Source organism: Tachysurus vachellii, chromosome 22 (assembly GCF_030014155.1).
Source record: "Tachysurus vachellii isolate PV-2020 chromosome 22, HZAU_Pvac_v1, whole genome shotgun sequence".
Taxonomy (NCBI): domain Eukaryota; kingdom Metazoa; phylum Chordata; class Actinopteri; order Siluriformes; family Bagridae; genus Tachysurus; species Tachysurus vachellii.
The window spans coordinates 4,677,360-4,688,625 of NC_083481.1; the positions used below are offsets into that span (position 1 = coordinate 4,677,360).

Below are 11,266 nucleotides of genomic sequence, written 5' to 3' on the forward strand. Positions count from 1 at the left end.
TGCATGTGATTACCACCAATAAAAAGTGACACAATGTCCTGTTATAGAAAAAAAAAAGACTCAATACTTACAATGGACATCTTATGGTAGCTATTGAACTCCATTAATTCAAGGTTCAAGGTTCTTTATTGATCTTATTCTTATTCATTATTTTTTCCGTTAAAGGTATTTGAATTGTGATTTCCCAAATATAAGTAAACAAGTCCTGAGGTGACAATTCTGTTCAGATACTGAGTGCTTCAAACCAAAGAGACAAAGAAAGCTCATGTTTTAAATGTAAATACACAGTTTATTACTGAGGACATGCCGCTTTGGTTGACAGCTTTCATATAAAAAACATAGCGCTGATATTTTTGCAGAATAATCAGACGGTAGATGTTTCACCACTAGGGGTTCTGAACAAACAGGCTACGATTTTTGACTGAAAAATAAAGATAAATACAACAAAATAAACAAAATACAAGAAAAATAAACAAAAATACATTTCTGAACATTGTTGATATGTGAATTTGGATGAGAAAGGGTGTTAATCACACACAATATAAATTTAGGGTATAGGCTGGAGAACAAAAAACACTGGAGTAGAACCTCTAGGCCTCAGAGTGTCTTTATGTAGCTGACAATCTGCTCCATGGCCTTCACTCCAGCAGGAATGCTCATCCAGCCCTTTCTGAAGAAGCTCATAATGCCATGGAAGCCATCAGGGACATTATACCATGTGACCTTGATTCCCAGGTCCTGTAGCCTCTTCCTGTACAGAATCCCATCATCCCTCAGCACATCGTACTGGCAGGTCAGGATAAAAGTGGGCGGCGTGAGGCGAAGAACATCATCCTTGGCCAGTAAAGGAGAAATCCCTGGTTCGAGACCACCTTTAACTATGTGATACACTTCACCGTCGTGGGCTGTCACCACCTGCTTTTGGGTGCCATCTCGGAATTCTGGTGGGAGGTTTGAGGGGTCGAGCCACTTGCTGTAATGCAGCTTTAGCTCGGCGGGAACATGCCTGCCCTCTAGCACATCCTGGCACACAGACATGTCACCATTTAGGTACTGGAGATAGTAGAAGAGCATACGAGCACGGAACAATACAGGCACAGCATGGTTCTGCTGATAAGAGGGCAGGTTGAAGTCGGCCATCTGCAGAGCCGGGTAGATGAGGACAAGGCCACAGAGTGACGGCAGATGCCCATCCGGGCTTGTGGCCAGCCTCTGGCTAAGAGCGGCTGCCAGATTACCACCTGCACTGTCTCCTCCCAGTGCCACACGAAGCGGGTCAACATTGAAATCAGCCGCCACAGACAGGAAATGACGCGTAGCGAGCTCGCAGTCATCTAGTGCGGCAGGAAAACGGTGCTCGGGAGCGAGTCTGTAACTGTCAGGATAACAACCAACACAATGATTTTCTGTACTTTCATAACACAAACGAATGAATGAATCATTTTAAAAATAATTTTAGTACAAATATTACAATATATGATTATTGAATATTAACCATAAAAGTGTTATATTTAACCCTTGTATGGTGTTCGTATTTTTGTTACTCAGCCAGTGTTCGTGGGTCTGCTGGACCTGCTGCATTTTTGGGTTTTTAATTTAACACAATCAAAAATTTGATGTTAAAATACTCTACAGATGTTTACTTCATCAAAATTACAAGCAATATAAACAGCATATATGGTTAATATTTGCCCTTTACCTTTATTACATCGCAATTTTTATTTAAAGTGCTACTCGTTTTTTTTGTTTTTTAATAAAATGTAATAAAAAAAAGAAAATCAAGTTTAATCAAGTTATGAGTGGGAAAAAATCAACAAATTTACAAAGAAGCAAAGTTTTTTAAACTATTGATGTTTATGAATATGGGTCCCACAGACCCGAACAACATACAAGGGTTAAAATAACAAATATATACATATAAATTATGTATTAATATTTTTTGAAAATTTTGTTTTATTTGTATTAACTGTTACGATTATAGCATATAAAAATATTATTGCCAATATTATATAAAAAATGTTTAAAAGTGTAAAACAATTTTTTCTAAATTTCAATAAAAAACATAGAATTAATTTTCTTTCATTCTTCCTTCAAATTGGTGTTTTTAAAAAAATATTATAGAACTTATATGATTGACATATATAACAATTTATGATTAAAATTATAATTCTAAAATAAGTCTGAAAATTCCAAGTTTAAAGTAAACATATAAAATTTATTTTACTTTGGCATAAAAATGCAAACGGAAATGAATGGATATTTAAATATAAATGTTCAATATTTTTAGAAATCTGAAATTTTATTTGTTAAAAATAGCAATATAAAAAAATACTGTAAAACACAATTTTTAATTAATTTATTTAATTGTCTATGTATTTTTGGAAAAGACACGTTTTGCATTTCTTACCCAACAGACACGACCACGGTGTCACTCTTTCTTGCAATGTGTCGACATACTCCATCGTACATGTCTAAAGAACGTGTAGGGAAGGTGAGGATCATTTAAAATTATATGGACTCATACAAAACAAACAAACAAGCTGTGTGTCTTACCGATGCTGCCAAGGACCCATCCTCCTCCATGAAAATACATGAGTGCTCGTCTTTTGTGCTCGGAAACAGCTGTGGGTTCGTAGATCCTCACTGGCACTCCAGCAAAGGTTGAGTCTTTAATGCGGAGACCAGCAGGGGAGGGACGTTTACGGCCAAGGATACAACCTGTCAACCATCGGGTAAAATGCAACTGATGACACAAACCCAGGCGCTCCAGGATACGACCCTGAGACAAAAAAAAATCCATTTTAGACAGAAACATTCTTAGTACAGCTTTACACATGTTTTAAGGGGAAGGACCACATATACGCCCAGGTTGTTACGTCAATAAAAAAGCACTAGAGATTACCTAGAAACTTTTAGAACCTGTGAGGCTAGCTAGCTGATGTTAAATAAGAGTAAGAGTAAGGTCTCAGTTAAATTTAAAAATGAAAAGTTTCAAACACTGCGAAACATTTACCATTCACCACTTTAAATTTCACCTAGCATTAGCATGAATGACCTCAAAACACTAGAATGCGAGTTAGCTTTAGCATTAGCCAACTACAGGTTATTGTTATATTTTTTGTTATATTATTTTACTTATCTAGTCAATTTTAAACTTTGCTAACATAAGATATTAATGGATAGCTTGCTAACCGTTAAGAATTCTGATCTGTAACTGTATATAATGAAAATAATTATGTCAACATGCTGTATATTATGAAAGATCTGTATTTTGTGTACTTAAACTAGCACTGTTGCTTTTCCTTCTCTTTTCCTTCACTTGGTTTAAGGAGGACATTCAGGGGTGTGTTTATATATCTGCATATTCATGTATATTCATAGATACAGTAAGGGCATATTTAATAAGCTGTGGAGAAGTTTTCAATTCATTCTTGGTTATTTCTGGGGCATTACAACCATTAAAGGTTTTATTATTCTCAGGGCTATCAAGTGTCATGCATTGATATACTGAGAAATACAATGTGAAAATAGCACTATTGTAACACAACCAATGAATAAAAACAGATCTTGGAATTGTTCAGCATCATCCTCGTTCACCCACAGAGAAACCCACTGGAGCTGCGAGCATCACTTTGAGCACAGAGTAAGTCATGATCTCTGAGTAAGTTTTGAGTAAGTTTTAATGTTACAACAAATTCACAACTTGTTTGACACAAACAATGACATTTTGACTGCTGTTAGAGAGTTTCCCAGATAATCAGCATCGGTTTTCATGAGTGTCTGTAACTTAGCCAACAGTTTTACAGCCTGTTCACTGACAACACCTGCTCAGAACAAGTAGTCTAGGCCAGTGGTTCTCAAACTGGGGGCCTTGAGATGGTGCCGGGGGCCCCGGTTCACTGACAACACCTGCTCAGAACAAGTAGTCTAGGCCAGTGGTTCTCAAACTGGGGGCCCTGAGATGGTGCCAGGGGGCCCCGGTTCACTGACAACACCTGCTCAGAACAAGTAGTCTAGGCCAGTGGTTCTCAAACTGGGGGCCCTGAGATGGTGCCAGGGGGCCCCGGTTCACTGACAACACCTGCTCAGAACAAGTAGTCTAGGCCAGTGGTTCTTAAACTTGAGAGCCCTGTATTCTACACATTGCTTTTGAATTTCAGCAGATAAATCTAAGATATATTGAGGAATAATGACTGGACAGGTTTTTCACCTTGAATTGGTTGAGTGTGTTTACACATGAAACGGTTTGAAGCTCTTCAGTGCCCTTGACGCCGTGATGGCAACCACATTAACGGACGTGGTCGGCTTTATTATTTAAACGCTTCCAGATTGTGACTTTAATAAAGAATGCTATGAGGAGAATAACACGATAATAAATGAAAGAATACACATTGAACAATGAAATAATAACCGTAACACTTTTTAAGAAATACGGGCAACTACTTGAATGGACTTTGTATCAAGTGTTGAGTTATACGTTAACTTGCCCTGTAACACAAATACAAACCAGGATAATGAAAGATAAACACTATGTTACACCTCTACAGATCAGATGCAGATTAATATACAACTGGGTTTCACTATAGCAATCATTACAGGCATGCAAAATGTGACAAGTATAATCTGTATAACACACATTATATAGGGTATTGTCCACTTTTGGAGAATTGAAGGCAATAGAAATGCAGAAATGTACACACTCACCATGACTGCTATCCCGACCATACAGCAGTGCATGACCTGCAGTTTTCCACGATTGGCAACTCCTGGAGGAATTTCAGCGTTCATTACCTCAGAAAACACCAATCCGATTACCAACAAGCAAAAGGCTGCAACTAGGGCAGCAAAACCGATAATTAGAATTGCAGTTCCTATGTCCATGGCAGCGTATGTCAGGGCGAGACGTCGAGGCAGTTCAAACACGGCTTTCCTTCTTATAGCGCTTTGTCAATGATATCTCCAGTCTTTCACAATCACGCCAGTGTCGGATCTCCTCCAAATGACCTGCCCTGTTAGAATAGGCAAAATAAATAAAGTTCATATAGAACTCAAACAACTTTTGCACCATTAACAATGATGATGACATTTCTTCTTATAGTGGGACAAAGTGCAGGTTTATTCATTAACACACTGTCTCCAGTTAGCAAAAACTTTGCACAGCTTTAGGACATTTAATGTAGTTTATCGTGTGTTGGATTATTACACCATTATGACAAGAAGTAAACTTGGCCAATAGGATACAGTGTATGCCATGTGTATATTATTAGAATGTTTATAATATTATTATTATTATAAAACTACTATTATAATTATTAGAATATATTAGTAAATATTCTTATAGTATTATATACAAATGTATAAATAATATATATATATATATATATATATATATATATATATATATATATATATATATATATATATATATATATATATATATATATTTAAATGGTTATTTATTGCCATATTTTATATAATAGTAATAATAATAATTATTGTTATTATTATTATTATTATTATTGTTATTCGAGAATGAAGATTAATAGTGTATATTATTAAAAAAAGATCATTTTTATCTTACAGTTATTACACTTTTAATTATTTACTAATTAAAAATTGCTAGTTTTTCAATTATTGTATTTGTTTATGTCAGTACAATGATTTTTAATAATAACATTATACAAAAAACTAATTTGAAAAAGCAAATTCTGTGCACTATATATGCCACTATATTAGAAACAGCCGCATAGTCCTGAAAATATTCAGTCGGTTAAATGTTTGTGTGAAACATCATCGGTGGGAAAAAAATGTGAGACTCAGTGACTGGAACCATGATTGTTGGTGACAGATGGGCGTGTTTGAGAAGTCTGTTAAGAATTTCGCACACAACAGTCTCTGGAGTTTACACAGTATTGTTATTCTGAAGAGAGAAACATTATGCTGAAGGGAGTTCAGTGGAGAATGACCAGGCTGTCAGGAAGGCAACGATATCTCGGTGGTTAAAGTGTTGGACTACTGATCAGAAGGTCACCAAGCTGCCTCTCCTGGGCCCTTGTGCAAGGCTCAATTAAGGCTCAGTTGTATAAATGAGATAAATTTAAGCTGCTCTGGATGAGGGAGTCTGCTAAATTCTGTAAACATAACTCTTTAACACATAACACTTTTTACAACTGTGGTGAACTGAAAAGCATCTCAGGAGGGACAATTCAAACCATGAGGCAGATGAGCTGCAACAGCAGAAGACCACATCACTTTCCAGGACTCCGAGGCTACAGTGAGGACGGGATCATCAAAACTAGAAAGAAAAAACTGTTTTTTTTTTTTTTTTCTTCAACAGTCTGATTTCTCACATTTCTGTTCCTGGCTGGCAGCAGAGGAACCTTCAACATATATAACTTCATATATATATAAAATCATTTGTATGTACATACTGTATATATATATATATATATATATAATTATACATAATATATAATAGTCGTTAAAAACTTATGTTATGTGTGCTAAAGCTTTAATATTTTTTCTGTGCTTACAAATGCTTCCACCTCAAAATAAAAGAAGAAAGAACAAACATCTTGTTATAACATGTTGAACTTTTCACTGTTGATCTGTAGATGGCAGTGACACGCTAACTGATGAAAGACAGCACACACGCGCGCGCGCACACACACACACACACACACACACAGAAGGTGAGTTGCCAGGTCAGTTGTTTTACTGAAAAATATAATTAATTTCTACAGGCTGTTTTCTTCCTTTTATAAAAATGTATTATTAAGTGTAAAAAATATCTATAATAAAACAACATCGATACAATCTGTGTTTCTGAAGAATCCTTTTATTTCTTTGTATTTTATGACTTTTAAATAGTGCAGTATTTCATTTTATGGGAAACTCTCCTTCACTATTTAAATAGAGGCAAAGGCACTTCCTGGTTTTTTTGTTTCTTTATGAATATAACAGGTTTATGCACAATGTTTTTAAACCTCACTTTTAAATTACTGAAATAATGAGAACAGCAATCACATATAGGATTGAAAGATGAGAGATTAAGCTTTTATTATTATTATTAGTAGTAGTAGTAGTAGTAGTAGTAGTAGTAGTAGTAGTAGTGGTGGTGGTGGTGGTGGTGGTGGTATTAGCCTTTATTAGTGAAATAAAATGGAGAAGAAATGTAAACTTTGTGGTCTAGTAAAAAAATATTCATTAGTCATTCTTCATTCATCAGTTTATTTTAATATAATAATATTATCATAGTCACAACATGGTCTTTTAAGATGATAATGATTTGCTAAATATGTGAAATCTTGGTCTATATGGAATCTTGGATTTCTGGCTCATTTTATCAACTGCTTTAGTTTCTAAAACACATATCTGGCAACCCTGAACATTTTCCTCTCTATGTCTTAGACATGTTAAAACTTGTGAAAAATGTATCTGCTTTTATTTTTTGCTTTAAAAGTTGTTTGCTGTCAAATTCACAAACTTCTTTACTTCTTTGCTGCTGAAAAAGGCGATCCAGAGGCAGATCTGCAGCAAGGCACATTTCACCGTGACACATTTTCCACAACTAGACAACCATTTAGCCTTTCCAGAGAGGCTCTGGGCCATTACTAAGAAGCTCATGCCGGTACAAAGCACCCATTGTGCGGCTGTTCCAGTTCGAGCAGTCCTCCATTCAGCTTTCCCCAGTAAAAGCCGAGAGCGAGGGCCAAAAATCACAGACTGGAATCTCTGCGCTGCCTCCTGGATTTACAGTCTGGGAGGTTTAAGAGGTATTTACAAAGGTCCCCGTGTTCTGGGGCTTCAGCTGCCAGAGGAAATTGTGCTTTTCACCCAGTACTGGAAGCTTTGGTGGGGTTTATCTTAATGCTGCCTGGGGATTTTGGAGAAAAGTATCTAATAGTGACATACGCAACATACCCAGGAACACTCGACAACATTCAATAACAAGCTTGTCAGTGACACACATCCAGTCAGTGCTATCCCAGCGCTGACGGCCGTGTTATTACAGCCTTCAACACCTTTTTACAGGATTATTTTGCCTTGGCTCTAGTGAAAACAGATGTATGTCTGATGATGAGTACAAAGGACCAAGAGTGTTGTTGCATTACATGCCTCGAGAACAAGCTTCAGGTGTATGGAGCTTGAAATATTCTGATCAGGCTAACAAATGCAAAAATCGGAATTTGTTTGTTATTACAAAATGTTATTATCATTTCCGAACCATTCTACACAATGTATACAACATACTGTAATTTCTGAACCATTCTACACAATCTGTACACAACGGACCTTAACACTAAGATTCTTAGTCTTACATTTTAATTTATTACTTATTGATTGAAATCTACATTTCTCAGTTGAGGGAGTGCGAATGAACGCTTAAAATTTAAAATAAAGTACACGTATAATCAATCTCTAAAAATTATCCATCCTGTTTGTTAATTCACAATTAGATTTATCAAATGTTTAGCTAATCGGTAAAGTCACAGGAATTTCTTACTTCTGTTCCAATCTTTTTCTAACAATAGTGAACTGCTCTTCATTTCATAGTAGTGTCAAGTGTATTGTGAGATTAAACAGTGTATCAGCTCTTTTAACATATAAGTACAATATAATGTCATTAAACTAACGCTACAGTACTTAAACAACACACACTTTGTGAAAGCAAACTTCAAAACGAGTGACTCTTATGGAGTAACAAAGCAACTTTCACAAAATGTCACAGTTTGTGTTCACTAACCATTTTTCACATTACGTTAACGTTAACATTAGCTATCTAATCAATGCTAGCTAACATACCTGTAAGTGGTAATTCACAGATTGGAATTATGTCATATTTGGGCATTGACGTATTCATTATATGATGTGGTGAGAAGTATAGAACACTTTCGTGTTTGTTCTTTGTTGGCAACATGATAGCCAGCTAAACGAAAAGTGATGTATATCTTCCAGTTAAAACTATAATCTATAGGTGTATATAAAAAAGTGCTACTTTAATTACTTCTGACACAGTATGCAGCCGAGTTGCTTTAACATCATTCCATAAACTAGGAATGAACTCATAATTGAGAAGAATTTGAAGTTTATTGTGTTTTTGTGGTTATAGAGTTTGGTACTCACCAGTTGCTACCGCTAAGTTTATGCTTTTGCTAATGTTAGTTAGCTGGCCAACTAAGGGCTAAATAAGGAATACTTCATACAGCTAAATTTATGCTGTGACTACATATAGCATCTCCTGCTAACAAGACTTCTGTGGTCCCTTCAGCAATTTTGATATTTCCCAACATTGATGAACATAGAAAGTGTTCACTTGGGCAATTTTGAGGAAAATTCGACATTCAGATTGAATTTTGGTATTCATACAGTTGACAGAGCCATGTTTGAATTGACATCATAAATGTAAGAGGTTTACTAGCTGTTAGTAAGGCAAAAGCAGGATAAGACCACCTCATCTTTAAGAATTTTAAAATTGATTTTATCAGGCTTGATGATTTAAAGCAAATTTAGCTAGCAAACAGAGAAGTTTCTATTCATTGGCCTCAGCAGCCACAACGAACAAACAGGTGAGCAAACATTGGTAAGCCTTTACGTAAACTTTGTTTTATGTTAATGATATTCCTTATTTGAACAATCATTAACTTGTTAATTAACTCAATTATTAATGATCTTATTTAGCTAGCAATTGTTAATCATTTGACTTTGCTTTAGTCGCTTTATTAGGATCGGTCTAAATTATTAGTGTGCCTCAGCCTAAATTATTAGTGTGCCTCAGCCTAAATTATTAGTGTGCCTCAGCCTAAATTATTAGTGTGCCTCAGCCTAAATTATTAGTGTGTCTCATCCTAAATTATTAGTGTGCCTCAGCCTAGATTATTAGTGTGCCTCATCCTAAATTATTAGTGTGCCTTAGCCTAAATTATTAGTGTGCCTCATCCTAGATTGTTGGTGTGCCTCAGCCTTATTTATTAGTGTGCCTTATCCTAATAACGTGAGCACATTACCACAGTACTTGCCTCATTACACTGGCTCCCGGTTAAGTTCCGTATTGATTTTAAGTTTTTACTTTATGTTTTTAAAGCTTTACATGGTTGCGCTCCCCAGTATATTTGTGACCTCCTCACTCCGTACCCTACCCCTAGATCTCTTCGGTCTGCTAATAAATTCCTTCTCTCGGTACCTCATGCACATTTTAAAACTAAGGGCGATCGGGCGTTTGCTACGGCAGCTCCAAAGTTGTGGAACAATCTCCCTCTTCATTTAAGATCTGCTACCACTGTCTCATTGTTTAAATCTGCTTTAAAAACCCACTTTTATTCTGTATGTTTTAACTGTTTGAAAGTGTAAAATTTTATGTGTTTTCTTTTGGTTTGTTTTGAATTGTGTTTTTACTTTTGCACTATTCTTGTTTGTTTCTACTTGATGTACAGCACTTTGGCTGCAGCGGCTGTTGTTTTTAAATGTGCTTTATAAATTAATAAACTAAACTAAACTAAACTTAGCCTAGATTATTGGTGTGCCTCAGCCTAAATTATTAATGTGCCTCAGCCTAGATTATTGGTGTGCCTCAGCCTAAATTATTAATGTGCCTCAGCCTAGATTATTGGTGTGCCTCAGCCTAAATTATTAATGTGCCTCAGCCTAGATTATTGGTGTGCCTCAGCCTAAATTATTAATGTGCCTCAGCCTAGATTATTGTTGTGCCTCAGCCTAAATTATTAATGTGCCTCAGCCTAGATTATTGGTGTGCCTCAGCCTAAATTATTAATGTGCCGCAGCCTAGATTATTGGTGTGCCTCAGCCTAGATTATTAATGTGCCTCAGCCTAGATTATTGGTGTGCCTCAGCCTAAATTATTAGTCTAAATTGCCACCAGAATAAAGTCATTAGGTGTAACCTGGCCACCCTATTGTAAAAGTTTTGGCTACGCCCCCAGGACACAAGGTGTTTATCCATTTAAGCTTTTTTTAAACATAGACACTATTAGTGTTACTAAATTAAATTGGCTAATTATCATTTTAATAAGTTTCTCACGTACTGTGAATATTGCATTCTGTCATTGTATGACTTGCAGGCAGCGGAATGTAACTTCATCCACTTACCGAAAAGTTCTTGTCCAACCGGTTGGAAGAAATCTTACACTGTCTCGGTGTCTGCTACTCTTCAATCACACTTGACACAACAACAAACCTGTTCGGCCATTTTGTTACATAACACAACAACTTTAGAGACGTTGCACATTTTTTATATTTCCAACGCAACC

At 36.0% G+C, this 11,266-nt stretch overlaps 1 protein-coding gene across 2 annotated transcripts; it reads right to left on the minus strand.

Annotated features, from left to right (window-relative positions):
* Positions 1-268: 268 nt before the first annotated feature.
* On the minus strand, positions 269-11,253 carry LOC132837759 (arylacetamide deacetylase-like 4). Of its 2 annotated transcripts, XM_060857592.1 has the most exons (5): positions 11,106-11,253; positions 4,705-5,009; positions 2,554-2,779; positions 2,408-2,471; positions 269-1,375 (listed from the first exon to the last, which is right to left on the minus strand). In XM_060857592.1, the coding sequence occupies exons 2-5, from the start codon at positions 4,879-4,881 to the stop codon at positions 598-600; spliced, it is 1,245 nt and encodes a 414-aa protein (XP_060713575.1). In that variant the 5' UTR covers positions 4,882-5,009; positions 11,106-11,253; the 3' UTR covers positions 269-597. The 2 variants fall into 2 exon arrangements, with proteins under 2 accessions (XP_060713575.1, XP_060713576.1); XM_060857593.1 differs by lacking the exon at positions 11,106-11,253 and having other exon boundaries at positions 4,705-5,072.
* Positions 11,254-11,266: the final 13 nt, after the last annotated feature.